Source organism: Gopherus evgoodei, chromosome 9, assembly GCF_007399415.2.
Source record: "Gopherus evgoodei ecotype Sinaloan lineage chromosome 9, rGopEvg1_v1.p, whole genome shotgun sequence".
Taxonomy (NCBI): domain Eukaryota; kingdom Metazoa; phylum Chordata; order Testudines; family Testudinidae; genus Gopherus; species Gopherus evgoodei.
This window is the reverse complement of record NC_044330.1, coordinates 48,759,385-48,776,797: the sequence shown is the minus strand read 5'-3', so window position 1 is coordinate 48,776,797 and position 17,413 is coordinate 48,759,385. Positions and strand designations below refer to the sequence as shown.

The 17,413-nt window shown below is 43.1% G+C and overlaps 1 protein-coding gene across 10 annotated transcripts in view; it reads right to left on the bottom strand.

The window, feature by feature from the left end:
* Window positions 1-776: 776 nt before the first annotated feature.
* The window catches only part of SAP130 (Sin3A associated protein 130), a 33,964-nt gene continuing 17,327 nt past the window's right edge, over window positions 777-17,413 (bottom strand). For 4 of the 10 annotated variants that reach the window (XM_030574848.1, XM_030574846.1, XM_030574855.1 and 1 more), the window contains 11 exons: window positions 16,273-16,414; window positions 15,877-15,998; window positions 14,052-14,354; window positions 12,785-12,956; window positions 7,969-8,073; window positions 6,059-6,420; window positions 5,016-5,264; window positions 4,554-4,679; window positions 2,822-2,955; window positions 1,915-2,028; window positions 777-1,717 (listed from right to left, as the gene is read on the bottom strand). In XM_030574848.1, the coding sequence (XP_030430708.1) occupies window positions 1,559-1,717; window positions 1,915-2,028; window positions 2,822-2,955; window positions 4,554-4,679; window positions 5,016-5,264; window positions 6,059-6,420; window positions 7,969-8,073; window positions 12,785-12,956; window positions 14,052-14,354; window positions 15,877-15,998; window positions 16,273-16,414 (1,988 nt within the window). In that variant the 3' untranslated portion in view covers window positions 777-1,558. Of the gene's footprint in view, window positions 1,718-1,914; window positions 2,029-2,821; window positions 2,956-4,109; window positions 4,184-4,553; window positions 4,680-5,015; window positions 5,265-6,058; window positions 6,421-7,968; window positions 8,074-12,784; window positions 12,957-14,051; window positions 14,355-15,876; window positions 15,999-16,272; window positions 16,415-17,413 lie in introns of those variants that run through there. The other 6 variants (XM_030574849.1, XM_030574847.1, XM_030574852.1 and 3 more) reach the window with 4 other exon arrangements.

Here is a 17,413-nt window from a genome sequence, read left to right as displayed (position 1 = left end):
GTATGAAAAATTAGTTCCTTTATTTCTTTGCAGAATTAAATTTTTACAAGTCTGTAAGTAAGTATTTTAAAAGTTTTTCAATGGTATTTTACTGACATTTTCACTCTCTCCCCCCTACTCCTCCCAAAAGTTAAGTTCCCACACCACAATTTAAGTTGTTCCATATTAGCTAAAATTACTGTAACATTATCAGAAATGCATTATGGAGATGTATATTTATTTTTAAATAAAGCTAGAGTCAAATCGGAATGAGACTTATCTTGGCAGATGGATCTAAAATATGGTGCATATGAAAGAAGCAGCACGCTCACCTTGTTATGAGTTTTATTCATATTCAGTATTTCCAATTTCTTTATGCTATAGAATGAAATAGCAGCTTTTTTGGACAATTTCAGATGGTCAGAAAAAAGTACACTGAGTTTCCAGTGACCATTAGCCACCTGAAGATTAGAACTCAAAATGAAAACTAAATTTCTTCCTAAAGCAAGGGTGTCATGAAAGTTTGTGTGTACTGTGCATAGTTACTTGGAATTAGTAACTCTTCATCAGTGGACTAATTTGGCAATCCTTATGGAGACTCAGGATAAAACTGAATACCACACTTGCACCTAGATAGGCTGAAACCCCAATGAACTCTCTTTCCTGACAGCAGCGGAAGAGGTAGATTTTTGTTTCCAAAATCCAGCTCCTCATTTCTGCAATGGCTTTCAGGGGATGAGTTTCTTTTAGAGCTTATGGGTTGTGTATTTTCTATAGTATAAAAATATACAAACAGCTCAGGTACAAAAGTCTCCAAGTCCTTTATTAAAGTTTTCAGGATGTATGTGGTACATACAATTAACAGCATCACACCAGCTACAAGAAGTACTGTGTTGGAAGAGAAGTACTTCAAAACAAGTATGCGAGAGCACCAACATGGACACACACAACAGATACTACAAAATCACTGAAATGGTTCTTTAAAAAATAATTAAAAAAAAATGGACAGCTAGGACTTCAGAACCAGGAGATTCTAAATGTGGCAGATCTAGTGCAATGGCACTGGTTTAAGAAGGCTACTTCAGACACTGCAAAGTCAGAAAGACGGAAGGGGGAGGGAGAAAGAATAGGTAACTGGAAGTGATGTCATTTTCAATGGTTTGAAAAGCTCCTGGCAGTCTGAGCCAATACTTTCAGATCAAAATCTTGAGATCTCCTGCAGGAATCCATGGACAAACCTGTAAGTTACCTCTAAACTCTAAAATGAAAAGGGGACTGTCCATCACACACTGCATTACGAGTACCAGTTAGTAGGCACTGACATGTCAGGAGGGTTAAACAAATGTGACTTCAAAGAGTTTAAAAGGGATGAACCTGAGAGAAAAATCTTTGTTCATTATGACAGATCCAGGCCAATCCCTCCAGGTCAATGGGCTCCACACATCCATCTGTGTTCTCTGGAACTCATCCTTTTTAGTCAGATGCTCTACTTCAAAATAAACCCAAAATAAAAAAAAAAAGACTGAACAACTCCATTCTGTACACGTTCTCCATTTCCAGAGTCCTTATTCTTCTGGCTCTAGACCTTCTCCTTTCGCTTTAATTTGGACACTTTCTTGACAGTTCCATTCTTGTTTAAGAGCTTCAGAACACGCTCCTTGTGATCCAAGACCTTCAACATGGAGTCTCGGGCCTCACTGATCTGATCCATCACAAGTTTACACCTCTGCATATTCCCCTGAAATACACACACCTCTGTCATTAAGAGCAGAACACACTGTCATTTCCAAGTCTGTAAGTAACCTTTGAATAATCACTCCTGAAATACACTACCATTTCCCCCCCTTGGTAGTTCTTACTAACTGCACCATAGCCAGCAATAGAATGAGTTTGTAATTAAGGGTAAAGTAGATATACTGAGCCATCAACTTTTACCTGTATCAGTTCATTTATTCGATGTAAGTCATCATCAGTTGCTGCCTTTTTCTTGGGGATTATCCCTTCCTGCAGGGAGGTGAGGCGCTCATACACGTCATGCTCCAGGTTAGTCTAGAAGACATGAGACCTTAGTGAGAATACCCATCACTGGAATGCACAACGTTTCTCTATGTTAAGAAAATGATACACAAACAAGTGAGGCTATTTTGCTCCTCCCTCAGCTATTCATGTTGCTTATTCATGAGATGGAGCCTTTGATGTAATGTTATTCTTCATACCAAAATCCTATAAAAGGACTGCTCCACTTCTGAATGAGCATGGATCCTAACAAGTGCTCTCTGACCCTTGCCCCTGAAACAGATGCTTTGAAGAATTCAGAGTACAAATTGCATCCCCACATCTGAATCCAGAGCAGCCCCCATCCTTCTGAAATGCAGAGCTGCTTCCCTTCTCTCCTCAATTCTGTTCTGGGAATGCAGAGGTTTGGGGGAGTTTGATGCTAGAATGCAGAGCACCTACCTCACCCCCAACCCACAAGAGAAACATCCAAGAACGTGGAGCAGTGCTGCCTCCTCCTATCAGCAGCACCATCCCAGACAGACATCTTCAGACCTGTGCATCGGAGGGAGGGAGTTGCCAGTTTTGAGCATCTGTACAAAATGAATCAGCTTTTATGTCTGGATTCAAACCTCCACCACTCTGAAGTTTCTGAAGAAAATGCCACACATTCCTACAACTGGAGAGCATATGGCCAACTCCCTACAGACCATACAGTCTGAGATACTCCAGTGTCTGATGTGTTTTTCTAATTTGTGATGCTTACAAAACAGCTAATGCTCATCTAGGAGTACTCCTACTTTCCCCATGTTGTAGGAAGCTCAACTGGTAAGCTCCATTCACTTACCAACTGCAGTAATTGTGCTGCGCAGAGATGGACTTTCCAACCTTGCGCACGGCAGGATACTCCTTTCTGATTGGCAATCTCCTGCAGCATAGCTTTCTTCTCTTCTAAAACCAAAGAACACAAATCTGATGTGTCTAACATAGGAACAAAGGACAGTTATGATACTGTAAGATTTTTTTTTCCCCTCCACATGCTCCAGTAAGAACCTAACATAGGTCACTTGGTCAGGACAGCAATATCCACTCATGTACCAGATATCTGAAGATTTCACACATATGTGGAAGTAGAGGCAGCAGAACTGGGGTGGGGAGGAGGTGTGACTGGACAACAATAAGGGTTAGTGCTCCCACTATAGACATAGTGTGGGGGCTGGTCTGTGTTTCTGCCTCTACAATATTTCCTCTGTACCTGCGGAGGAGAACACAGGGCAACCCAGCCCTGCTCTCCTCTGGTCCAACTCCCTCAGTGCTGGGGAGAGGGGACGGTTGAAGGCAGGGGCTGGAGCAGGGAAGGGGCAGAGTCATGTAATTCTGGGGCTGCGGGACGGCTGTTTTCCCTTCAGGGCAGGAGCCAGTTGTGTAAAAGCAGCACTCAGGGCAGGGAGCTGGGCAGGCAGCTGCTCTGGGTGTCTGCCCAAACTACGCTGCTTCCTCAGGCCTGCCATCTGGGTGCAGGCGTCTCAGTGGGGGATCTGGGCGTGGGGAGATCTACATGCACAGGAGCTTGTTGAGGGGTTCTGGGTGCAACGGTAATAGGACTCTGCAGGGGAGTCCAGGTGAAGGTGGTTGGGGCTCAGCAGCAGGGCGTGTGGATGTGGGGGACTCAATGTGGTGGGGATCCAGATGCAGCTGGTTGGCACTTGTTGGGGATCTGGGTGCAGGTGGCTTGTCAGGGTGGTCCAGGTGCAGGGGGAGTAGGTTCTGTTGGGGAGGTTCTGGGTGCAGGGTGTGTTAGGCTCAGTGGGAGGGTCTGGATGCATGGGGGTTGGGCAGATGGGGGTGGAGCTCCCTGTACAGTGATCCCTCCCCTTCGAGCTGAGGTGTGATGGGTGCAGGAAGTGTGGGGGGGGGGGCGCGAAGAGGAGGAGAGTTTGCAGAGCTTTCTAGAGCCAGGGGAGAAATCTAGGGGTGGGTCTGACAGGGCCCCAGATGCCATGCAGGGGAAGAGGAAGTCCCGTCCTCCCCAGCCCAGCTGGGACTAGCAGCTGACCCAGGTGCAGGGTAGGAGCCACCAGCTGGGTCTTCCCTGGGTCTTTCCCAGTCCTTCCCCCTGCCCCACAGTGATTTACCTCTCTGCCAGCTGGGTATGGTCACATGCCCGCTCTTGTGGATTCCCTTTACTTCCCCATCAGAAAGTCATTTTCTGCCGGGAAGCAAAGAAATCTGTGGGGACATAAATTCTGTGCACGCATAGTGGTGCAAAACTCCTCCAGAAGTATAATATGCTGGCTACTTTTGGTGTATATTACTTCCCTCTGGTGGGTGGAAGGTCAGCCCTGTTTAAGTGCGACTGTCTCCCTCTACCGTCAGGAGGTCTGACGAGATAGCATCATTGCTAGCTAGCTAGAAGTTTTCCTTTAGCTCACATGATGAACATACCTGAACAGGAAACAAGTTCTATTTGCCACACTCTCGTTATTTAACTCCTTTGTCTATATGACTACAACCACTCATAAGGCAACTGTTCCCAGCATTACGTATGGGCAACAGGAAATCCTGTAAAACAAACTGACCTTTTACTCTGACATCACTGTATCTCTGAAAGTGGTGATAGGCAGCTTTCCAGGGGTTGCGGTAGTGACGGAGCAGTGTGATAGGGGGTCTTGGACGCACAGGGACGTACCTGACACCTTCTTCATCTAAGAGCCAAGAGAAACAAGCAGTTTCAACTAGAAGAGACTGGCATGATCCAGTGATTTAAGCAGAAGACCAGGAAGCAGCTCAAGTGCCAACTCCCTCTCTGGGATTGAATGAGTCACTTAACATTTTACAGATGAAACTGAGATGGAGCTTGTGAGAAACGGATGTTTTGAAAAGCACAATGGAAGGGCTAACTATTAATTCGTAACTCGGGTTTCTTGTTTAACGGAAGTCTCATTATTGTAGAGGCAGGGAACAAAGGATGCTAACTTGGAGGAAAAGAGAAGAGCAGATATTTGAGCAGAGAAAGCAGTTACCATCACAGATGCCATTACCTATATACTCTTTTGGAGGTGACTTGCGCTTCTCTGCTTTCACCAGCAGACTTTTGGCAGTGGATTTCTCATCATCAGTGCTATTAGTCTCCATCATGTCTCCTTCCTCTGTGGAGATTACATGCTGCTGCTTCCGGGGCTTTTTCCTTGGTGAGGCACCAGGTAGCAAGTCGTTCGGGGGCATGGAAAGGTTGTTGGCCAGCAATGCAAGAGATGGAGACATGGTATTTGTAGTCAACGGAGGAACTGCTAAAATAGATACAGAAAGAAAAATGTTTAAGAGCTTGGCAGAGAGTGCAACTTTATGTCAGCTAGTGTGAAAGTGACAAGTTAATACTGTCTAAGTGCTGTCCCAGTGATATCTATCCTGAAAATAATTTCATTTTACTGGGGGAAAGAAGGGGTGATAGAACAGAACGTGCTAGCTGTCCAAGGAAAAGGAACTTAAACATTGTTTGTATAGAGAAGAAGGAAATCTACGCTTAAGGGGTTTTATCTCAGTTTTGTATGACTAAAGTAGGATTTTACTGCTTTGCTGTTACCTCAGTCTCGCCTCCTCCCCTGGCACATGGGGTATCCAAACAATTGTACAAGAAAATCCAAAGAACTAGGCTTAATTTTTAAATGGAAGGGGTTCACTGGCCACTCTGCAAACTCTTAGATTTAAGATGGACAGTTCATAGTCACTGGCATTACAATGCCCTCCCCTGCTATGACTAAAACTGATCTCAAACCCTTGCTTAGGAATCAACAGGACCCTCATTTTCCATTCCAGTTATCACTGGAACACCAGCCCATCAGAACTTCATGCCCATTCATGTCACTGAAAACAAGATTCAAATAAGTTTGTAGACTCTGGACTTACACTGAAATAAAACAGGAACAAGAGAATCTTTAGAAATTATTTAAAATTACTCTGATAGCAACCCTGTGATTGACATGCTGTACCACTATCCAAGGGAGTTTCAAGTTGGCTTTGGTCAGGCCCTTACCATCACTCCCCAAAAAAGGAGTGACTGCAGTTACTTTAATCAGAAGGCTACCTGAGACTGGTCGCATTATGTCCATAGGTTCCATTTCCTCTTTGATTTTTATCTCTGGTGCTGGGGGTCCCAATACTGTGGAGAGGGCCCCACTCATAGTTGATGGAGGTGGAGGAGCAGCTATAATTGTGGTAGAAGTGGCTGGAGCAGCTGGAACTGCTCCTGGAATCGCTGACAGAGGTGCTGTTGGCTGAGAAGGCGGACTAGCTGCTGCAATAATTGTTTGAATGGCAGATGGAGGCTGCTGAGAGGTAGGTGGGACTGCAATGGTGGGCTGCTCGCTGGTTTGATTGGACACTGCCTCCATAGACACAGTGACTGGAGTAGCCATAGAGACATGGATTTCTGGTTTAGGCTTAGCACTAAAACATAAAAACTAGTGTTAGTTTAATCCACTCAACATCTTAAGTCCTGCTGCCATGACTTTCTACTGCAGACAAAGTCTGTAAAGTTAATGAACTGAGCTTTGGAGGTAGCTCCTTTAGAAAACCCATTTTTTCTGCCCCAGTACTTGATGTATACCTCAGTAATGTGAAACACTTTGTGGAATGTTTACCTCAAAATGTTCATCCCTAACTCAGGTCTGGTCTACACTGGGAGGGTGGGGGGCAAATCGATCTAAGTTACGCAACTTCAGCTACATGAATAACGTAGCTGAAGTCGACCTACTTAGATCTACTTACCGCAGTGTCTTCACTGAGGTAAGTCGACTGCTGACGCTCCCCCGTTGACTCCACCTGTGTCTTTCACTCCAGTGGAGTACTGGAGTCGATAGGAAAGTTCTCAGCAGTCAATTTATCATGTCTTCACTAGACGCGATAAATCGACCCATGCTGGATCAATTGCTCCCGAGATAAGGGTAGACATGCCCTCGGTGACATCCAGGTCGTTTACACTGATCTCACAAGTGATCAGGAGATTGATTTCTTATGCTGTTTCACCAAGAGCGCTTTCTTAGAAGATTAACTAAAACCTAAGAATGACTATACTGGGTCAGACCAAAAGTCTATACAGCCCAATAGCCTGTCTTCTGACAGTGGCCAAAGCCAGATCCCAAAGGGAATGAACAGAACAGGTAATCGTCAAGTGATCCACCCTGTTACCCATTCCCAGCTTCTGGCAAACAGGCTAGGGACACCATCCCTGCCCATCCTGGCTAATAGCCATTGATATATATATTTAGCAATCTCATGACTAGGTCCAAATTAAAGAAGATAAATCTATGGCAGGGGAGGTGATAGAAAGAGGTAATGACACACGTTCTTCTTGGATCTGGATCATGTAATTGGCAAGGCAGTTCTAGCTGAACTCTATGCAGCATTCATTTCCAAGCGTTGTGAACTACGAGCTCTACAACCTTTGCTTTACTTTTAGACAGAATGCCAGCATTTTTTTCCTTTGTGCATTATCAATGGTGATTGCTGAGCCTGTCTTTTATAAGCATAATGATTCCAACACTAATCAACTAACAGCTAACAGATACTTAATTGGCTAGCCAAATAGAAAACAACTTTAATAACTGTGAAGAATGAGTTTTCTATTCATCAAACCCAAACAGAAATATTATGAAGCCCTTCCTTTTAAATAAACATTTGATGAAGAAATCCATGTTAAAATAATTAACTTGCCGTACTCTAAAAGGGTAAATGCAATAAGATATTGCTCTGATAATGAGATATTTTAAGGGATTAGGATCTTGTGCAAGCACCAGAACAATTACATCAGTTAAAAATACAACTCTGGTGTAATACAGTCATTCCTTTACATTTCTATTTTACTTCATAATGAATTTGTGTCATGTTTACACAACATCTTTTACACACCCTTCTCTCCTTAAACTAAATTCCATTGGCTTTGATCCATTATACAGGAGGTGGTGTCATGCAGAGTCTGCTGTTTGAAATCCTTACCCAGCAGGTCTGGGTGATCCAGATGTGCTCCGCACAGAGCTCTCCACGCGGGTGCTAGCTACTTCAGAAGGCTGAGGGGGAATCAGACTTTTCCGGACTGCCAGTCTGGAAGACATAGATAAGCTTGAAACTGCTGCCGCTCAGGTACGTTGCCCGTAGAAACCTGAACGCCAACGAAGGCAGAAGAAAGACTGGATCTCTTGCTGCTGTAAGTGGAATAGGTTTTGTCTTCCAGTGCTAGTTGCATTGCACTCCTAAGGTGGTCATGGATTAGTAAACTTATGATCAGATACATGAATAGGATTCGCTCCTAGTATTTCTTCAAACAAGGCTTCATATTTTATTTCCCCAAAAGGGTAAGTCCAAGCTATCAGTCTCCTCTCACCCATTTTGAGGATTTCTCCACAGAGCGCCAAGGATCCTTACCAATTTTACTTTCATCTTGCTCACCCATGGTTGTGTTGAGGCCACCAGCCTCTAACTGTGGAGAATGGGCAATCTACCAGCACTGGGTGGTGCCAGCCATTCATCCATTACTGTCCCAAGGCTCAGCAAACCACCACAACCTAACATGGCTCTCAGCTATGAGCTTATGAAGCAGAATCCTGCAGGCTGAATGTGCGTTTATCACAGGGCAGCATAATGCTATATTGGTCGGCTAGTGAGTCTGGCAAACACAAGAGTCTATCACTATCAAATACTTGAATATTCCCATAAGGTTTAATTCTGAGACTATCCAATCCCCACAAAAAAACCCAAAAAACAAACCAAACAAACAAACCCAGACCATTCTAGGAAGCAACATACCTTTAAATGTGACCTACATAAAGAGAGAAAATTGGGCTACTGTCCTCCTTTTTTTAATGATTTATATTTTAAGAAAGTGGGAAGTTTCTCTGTTTTATAAAAAACATAAGAATGGCCATAGTAGGTCAGAGCAATGGTCCACCTAGCCCAGTATCTTGTCTTCCAACAGTGGCCAATGCCAGATGCTTCAGATGGAATGAACAGAACAGATAATCATCAAGTGATCTCTCTCCTATTGCCGATTCCCAGCTTCTGGCAAACAGAGGCTAGGGACACTTCAAGAGCATGGTTTTGCATCCCTGCCCATCCTCGCTAATAACCATTGATGGACCTATCCTAAGAATTACAAACTGACCAGTCAACTACACACCTCATCTGGAACCAGAAGTATGCAATCAGGCAGCAGCAGAGCCATCTCCCTCCCTCTGCCCCAAAAAGCCAGTACGGTACAGTACTATGTTAAACATAAACTACTACAAAATAAAGGGAAAGCAGCATTTTTCTTCGTCTAGTAAAGTTTCAAAACTGTATTAAGTCAATGTTCAGTTGTAAATTTTGGAAAGAACCACCATAATGTTTTGTTCAGTTATGAACATTTCAGAGTTACGAACAACCTCCATTCCCAAGGTGTTTGAAACTTTGAGGTTCTACTGTACTTTGTTTGTTTTAAACCTGCTGCCTATTAATTTCATTTGGTGATTCCTAGTTTTTGTGTTACGAGAAGAAGTAAATAACACTTCCTTATTTACTCTTTCCACACCAGTCATGATTTTAAAGACCTCTATCATATCCCTCCTTAGTCGTCTCTAACAGTAAACATTGTTTCATTGTTACATTGCTGATCAATTAGGGAACAAGCTCATTTAAAGTTGCACAATGCTCCCTTATAAAGTTGTTTGGCAGCCGCCTGCTTTGTCCACTGCTTGCAGAAAGAGCAGCCTGTTGGAGCTAGCTGGTGGGGGCTTGGAACCGGGATCGACTGGCAGCCCCCCCATCAGCTCCCCACTCCCCTAAGTTCCATGTGCAGAAGCCGCCCAGCAGGCTATCAATTGCCAGCAGTTCAGCTGTCCCTCCCCACACTGCCATGTGCTGCTCCTGCCCTCTGCCTTGGAGCTGCTCCCAGGAGCCTCCTGCTTGTTCTGCATGTGGTGGTGGAAGGAGGGAGGGAGGGAAGGAAGGGGGGCTAATATCAGGGTGTGTTGTCCCCCCCGCATCCCATCTCCACAGAGTAGGGCGAGGGGGAAGGAGGGAGGGACACAACAGGGCTCAGGATGGAGAGAGCTTGCTAGCAGCTTCTGTCTCAACTTGCTGATCTACTTAAAAAGGCAATGTACTTAGAGTGGGGTCAGCGTACTTAAAGGGGAAATGTGCATCTCTCTCTCTCTCTCATTCTCACACAGAGGGTGTCTCTCTCTGTTTGCCATGCTGTCTCTCCTCCCTCGATTTCTGCTGCCTTGTAGAGTATGAGGCTACATTAACAATGTGTTAACCCTTGAGGGCTCAGACAAGTGCTTGTTCACCAGTTAGCAGTAAGGCATTCCCTGGGAAATATCCCACCCTCTGACTTCTCCATCTCAACCAAGCTTCACAATCATCATTGCTGTGTACTGTATTAAACTGTTTAAAACTGGTACACACAGACACAGTCTTTTGTCTGGTGAAAAAAATTTCCCTGGAACTTAACCCCTCCTATTTATATTAATTACTATGGGGAAATTGGATTTGCTTAACATCGTTTCGCTTAAAGTCACATTTTTCAGGAACATAACTACAATGTTAAATGAGGAGTTACTGTGTTAACTCTCTCTCCTCATATGGAAGCTGTTCCATATCCTTAATAATTTTTTTTGTCCTTTCCTGTACCTATTCCAATTCCAATACATCTTTCTTAAGATGGGGTGACTCCTCAGGCAAGGAAAAGAGGAGACTAAGGGGGGATATGATAGAGATGACTCCTTAGGCAAGGAGTTCCACAGCACACAGTCAACTTGTGGACTCAGTCTGCCTGCAGTATTCAAGGTGTGGGCGTACCATGGATTTAAATATAGAGCTAATATGATATTTTTCTGTCTTTTTATCTATTCCTTTCCTAATATATTCCCAACATTCTGTTAGGTTTTTTTGACTGCTGCTGCACACTGAGTGGATGTTTTCAGAGAAATATCCACAATGACTCCAAGATCTCTTTCTTGAGGGTTAACAGTTAATCTAAACCCCATTATTTTATATTTATAGTTAGGATTAAGTTTTCCAATGTGCATTACTTTGCATGTGACCTTAAATATCAAGTGTCATAAACAGATAGTTAAGGGTTAATGTCTCTTTTACCTGTAAAGGCTTAAGAAGCTCAGTAAACCTGGCTGACACCTGACCAGAGGACCAATCGGGGGACAAGATACTTCCAAATCTTGGTGGAGGGAAGTCTTTGTTTGGTGCTGTTTGTTTTGTTCGTTGTTCGCTCTTGGGGCTAAGAGGGACCAGACGTGCACCCCAGGTTTCCCCAATCTTCCTGAAACAGTTTCTCGTGTTCAAAATAGTAAGTACTAGCTAGAAAAGGCGGATTAGTCTTATGTTTGTTTTCTTAATTTGTGAATGCGTATTTTGCTGGAAGGAGTTTTACCTCTGTTTGCTGTAACTTTTAATCTCAGGCTAAGGGGGAGGAAGTCCCTCTAGTCTATATGAGCTGAATACCCTGTAAACATTTTCCATCTTGATTTTACAGAGATAATTTTTACTTTTTCTTTCTTTAATTAAAAGCTTTCTTTTTTAAGAACCTGATGGTTTTTTTCCCCCTTGTTTAAGACCCAAGGGGATTAGGTCTGAACTCACCAGGGATAGGTGGGGGGAAAGAAGGAGGGGGGATGGTTTATTTCTTCTTGTTTTAAGACCCAAGGGGGTTGGGTCATGGGTCCCCCAGAGAAGGTTTTGGGGGAACAGAAAGTGTGCCAAACACTATATTTTGGCTGGTGGCGGCGCTATCAGGTCTAAGCTAGGAATTAAGCTTAGAAGGGTACATGCAGGTCCCCACTTTTTGGACGCTAAAGTTCAAAGTGGGAAAAATACCTTGACACCAAGTATGTCAAGTCTAGTCTTGGTGGACTCATTGGAAGTCTCAAAAGTTGAAGGCAAACCTTTTTAGCCCTTAAATTGGCAGGAATACGTTATTGAATCTAAGAGTTCTTCCCCTATTTATTCAAGCATTTGAATTAAGCAGGAGTTTTAAACAGCCTAAGTTAAAGCTATGTTCCTCTCTTTGCTAATCAGGTTTCACTTGTCATTTCTGTGTTATCATCTTACTCCTTCTCCAGTTGTCCATAAAGTGTTCCAGGAAAAACAGGGCAGACAAAACCTGATTAATTTATTAATTACTTAAAAAGACCATGAAGCAAAAAGGAAGTGGCTCAAATATTTTGTTTCCCCTTGCAGGTCATATTTAAGAACTGGAGTCAAATTTTCCTATACATCCCATTAGTGACAACAGGATATGACTCAATCATCTGCTCTAAAACAGGATGGACAAAAATGCAACCTGGATGAAGTGTGTCTTTCATAGAGATGGGCATCTTACTTGCACCTTGCACTGGTTTAATTTTCGACAGTCACTGAAGCACACGTTTCGTCTACTTGGACTAGATGACTGGTGCCCAACCTTATTACACAGGAGGGTGCCATCATCCTAAGCACAACGGTGTGCAGGCCAAACAGATTCTACATATTTTAATAAGATTTAAAGTCACCTGTATTGATTTATATTTTAAGTTCAGCTTGTTTCATGTGTGTTTAGATGGGTTGTTTCTATGTACAGGATTGTCTATTTACATGCTGTGTAAACTAAAATGATGTGATCCTGACGACAAAACGCTAATGAATCGGTCATTAGTATATTGCATTGAAGCAGGATGCGAGTCTTATGAAATGCTCCGGTGGGCCATGTATGGCCTGCAGGTTGGGCACCCCTGGACTAGCCTGAGCAAAAGAGCAATTAAATGCCAAGTCAAGTCCTACTCACCCATCTGTAGCTGGTTTCTTCCGGAGGATGCTTGGGCGTGGGGATGAGCCCTGGGCTGGTGCACTGGCACTCTGGCTGTGAGTTTGTACCACTGTGGTCGCTGCTGGAGCTGCATTGAATGTGTTGCTAATAGGATTGGCTACAATGGTGGCTCCGTCTGCCAAGACCACTGCTGAAAAGGACATTAAAGAAAAGGAGAGAGACACAGAACAGAACAAAGAGAAGATGAGAAAAGCAGCAGTTATTAAAAGAAACACCTGATGGGAAAGTAGGTATTCGTATACTTGCTCCCCAAGCTCTCTCCTAGTTTTGAAGTGTAGTGCTGTAAAAAGCAATTTAATAACAACCTTCTCTAGGGGAGATGGAAGGCATCACCTGCCTAACAACTGTTGCTAGGTAAGACTAGCATTCCAAGAGAAATGGAACGGGCAGAGCTTCTCAGGGAAGACTGTATCACTATATGCATAAGAATTGCATGTCTTTGGCAATGCTTATTACTTGTAAATAAGGCACTGTCTCACAGTGCTGTGTCCTAACCTTCTGCCAGGTGTGTTTGGCCATCTCAGCTCACCACTGATTCAGGACATTTAGACAGGTGAGAAGTAGATACTGGACAATATTTGCTTGCCAGCCAGCTCTGGAGGGGGCTAGAGTGGTCCCTGAGATGCTAGATGTCTTTTCCTCAGAAAGTCTTCAGGATAACTGGACTGATGTTTTTCCTCACATGAGGGATTTTCTTCAGAGGTCCAGCTGGTGAAGGTATTTTGCAGTCACATTTCAAAGTGTGACTGTAATGGGTTTCATGTCTTGGGCAATTTATAGGTAACATATCCTACCTGTGAGAAGAGCAAGCCATTCTTGAGAAGAATCATCCACATGCAGAGAAGGTTTGTCAGGTTCTTCAGCTGCAGTGGCACTTCCAGGGCTTTAGTCATAACATCGTCAGACCAACACTAACTTAAAAAACCAAATCACTAAAATCTACTTGCAACCTGATCATGTAGTTTTGGCTCGTAAATAATGGAACAAAATCAAATCTACTGAGAGAGTGCATATTCGTGTATTCAGTGTCTGCTATTGTATTACCATTATAGCTTTATAAAGGTTTGTATTATATAAATACTATTTCTCATGAGGGTGTGGCTTCCCAGAGAGTTAGACTAGCTAAGATACTTCAGTTGATCAAGAAGCTGGAGGTGAATTCACGGCTACGTTGTTCCCTTGAACTGAGCCCATACATAGCATGGACCCACTTGGCTGAAGTTACCTGAAGTCTTTGTTTCTGTTTGTGGCTGCTGAGCATTGATTGGTGCAGGCTGGAGTCCCTGTGTGCCAATTGGTGCAGCTGGATGGAGTCCCTGTGTTCCAATTGGTGCTGGCTGGATCCCTTGTGCACTGATAGGCGCTGGCTGGATCCCCTGTGCACTGATAGGCGCTGGCTGGATCCCCTGGATGTGGCGGGCATGAGATGCATCTACAGTCATCAGCTGCATGGGATTGAGGTGCACAGTGGAGGCCACTCCTACACCAGTCTGAGCTGTGATGGCAGAGTTGGGGGCCTGAGCTGAAACTGAGAACAGTAACATGAACATTGATTATTTCCACCCCAATGAACTACTTAATTTTCCTTTGGTGCATACAGAGGGGTTTGAAACACTATTTGGATTTTTATTTAAGATGGAGCAATTTGCTTAACTTTTTGCAGTCCCCTTGCTACTGCTGAAGATAACAAAATTTGAATAAGATTTTTCCCATCACAAACTAACTCTCCAGATTGCTGAGAGCCATAACGATTTCAGATGCCTTAATTTTGAATTTACGTCTGTTGCTACAAGATACTATAACTTAATTGCAAAACTAATTAGAAAGTGGGATACAACAGGAAGAAGGGAGCGAAGCCTGTGTTTTTGAAAGAATGCTGTTAAGTTGTTCTTTAACTCACAAGTTTAAAAATTAGCCATTTGAATCCTGCAACTGAAGTCTGTATACTACCCCTGAAAGTTTGGTCTCTACTTTTGCCACTGATATGTTATTAAGAGAGTTCTTTGAGTGTCAAGATTGAAAATATTTTCATTTTTTGAAAAAAGGAAAGAGCAGCACTGAAGCATTTATTTTAAAAAGACAGGCTTGTATACTGGTAATAGTTTTCAGCCTACTAATGTGATTTAAAAAAAAATATCTGTGATAGTTTACAAAAGAAAAGAGAGAAGTAGAATCCAAGTGTGGAAAGCTTTTAAAATATGGCTTAGTTTAAATTTTCTCTAATCCTAAATACCTGACACTACAACAGGTTGAACTGGTTTGTTCTTAAGCCCAACCCATTATCCAGCACCCACAATGAAGAAGAATTTAACCGTTACGTAAAATGGTGCTCCAAAATATAAACTTTCTTTTTAAAGACATATATATTTCTAGCCCTCATGATTGTGATGTTAACGATGATGACAAGAACTGACATAGTATTGTATTTTTTGAGTCTGCAGCTGCTTGAATCAATAGTCAGAGATGTGAACTGCCCCATTTTCCTCAAAGAAATATTAACTCTGAAGCCTAAACCCTAATTTATACAGTTAATTTTCACCACTGAACATTTCATGCTAAACACCCTAATCGTCCCCTACCTTGCTGCAAAGGCCTCCAGATTCTTCCTTGCACCTCACCTTCCATGATGCATTTATGTATTCAATACATAAATGCAACAACACATTGAAAACTGAAGTAGGGGACAGTCGACAGCAAATCGAATGTAGTATCACAACAAATAACACTGGGGCTAGTGTACTGAGTTTAGTGACATCTTAGGCCAGAACAACTCCCAGTTATGGAGACCCACAACTTCATCAGCAAAACTGTGTACATATGTAAGGTAAACGGAGTGAGAATATTACAAAATTAAATGGGCTTATTAGAACATGGATGATGGGAGACCTATCAAGGAGGTTTGGGTCTGGATAAACACCCAAACTTATTTAGCAGAATCTCTGTGAACCAGTGCCTTGAACTGCACTGAACACTTCTACCAGTCAGGCCTGGCATACTCTTATTGCTGCTCCAAGACTACTCTAAAAGTCACTTGCATGGCAATTCCTTACCAGGGTATTGGCGGATGGTGGACACAGAGCTGGTGATGGGGGTGTAAGTGTGTGCAGCCAAAGGGTAGGCAGAAGGCGGGTACGTTGGTAAGAAGTACTGGAATTGGACTGGCACCGACTGCCTACAGATATGAAGATACAGCAAGTGTCAGACAAATCATTACAATTTGCACCCACCTCTTCAATCCCAGTGCTCAGACCCCCCTCTAATCTTTGCAACCTCCCTAAGCAAGAGTATAAACTAGCCCTGACTAGCTAGCTGAAAGGGATCTCCAGAATAAATTCAGAAACCTCAGACCCCCTTAAGTGGTAGCTATCATGTCGATTCATGCATATGATAAGCCTTTCACCGAGAAGCAGCCAGGCGCTCTACTTAAAGAATTGTTTCCCACCTACCTGTTGTCACTTCTTGTTTCCATGGCAACTGGGTTTGGCGATGCTCGGTGTCCAGATATGGGAATGAGATTACTCCTCTCTCCTGTATAATCAGACTGGATCCGAGGAGAAGTGTGTGTGATTTGCTGAGGAACCACCTTAGCTGCATAATGAAAAACAAGTAGCCAATTAACAGCCAAAACAAAGAAGAGAGCAGATGCAGAAAAGGAAAGTTTGAAATCCAGATGATTAAACTTTCTTCTCCTCAGTGAAAATGAACAAGTCTTTTTATGTCATTAACAGGGCAGAATCAGAGAAGGAATGGAAACTCTAATTCATTTGTAATGTGTAACCCTTGGGCTCTAAGTGCACATATAAAATACATAATATCAAAATTAAGTGACCTCAATCCCTGAATAATCTTAATTCTCCATGATCAGCCCCTTTTTCCCTTGCCAATAGCTTGAGTGGACAGATCTTCAGGGACCAATCCATATGGTGGAAAAGGAGAGAAGGACAGAAGTTTTAATGAGAGCAAGCAAAACCCGGGAGGACCATGGAACTCTCCAGTTGCAACTGGTGAATGGAGACCATGCTTCCCTCCCAGGCCTCACAGGAAGATTTTAAAGAAAACTACAACCGCCTCCACAGATAAGTGGTTGAAGACAGACACAGCTTGCTGGAATACATTCAAAGGCAAATTCAATGTGGCAAAAGTTTAGACCTTTATTGTTTGGGATGCAGGGTGTGGAACAGGCAGGTGAAGATGCAGAAAGTTTGGTACTTGGCCTTTGTTGATAATATTTGTGCTAATCACTGGCTTTGTTTACAGGTTCTGGAGTTTAGGCTTTGGTAAAGTACACTGACCACAAAGGCAAACAAAACATTTTACACTTGATATTGGAGCTTTTGCTAGTCAGAAGTTGAGTTTATCTCCAGCCATGATAGAGGTTCCCTAGAGACAGAGCATAGCTCATTTACCATTCTCCATCTCTGCACAGACATACAAGAGGTTGTATTTCAGCTGGGATTTCATGAAAGAACTGGCTAACAGAAATAAAGCCACAGACCTGCCAGTGCTCTAGTTTTACAACAGTTCCTCTATGAAACAAAACACCTAACTCAAGACAGTTTTCTAACCTGAAAGTTAGCAACAGTACCT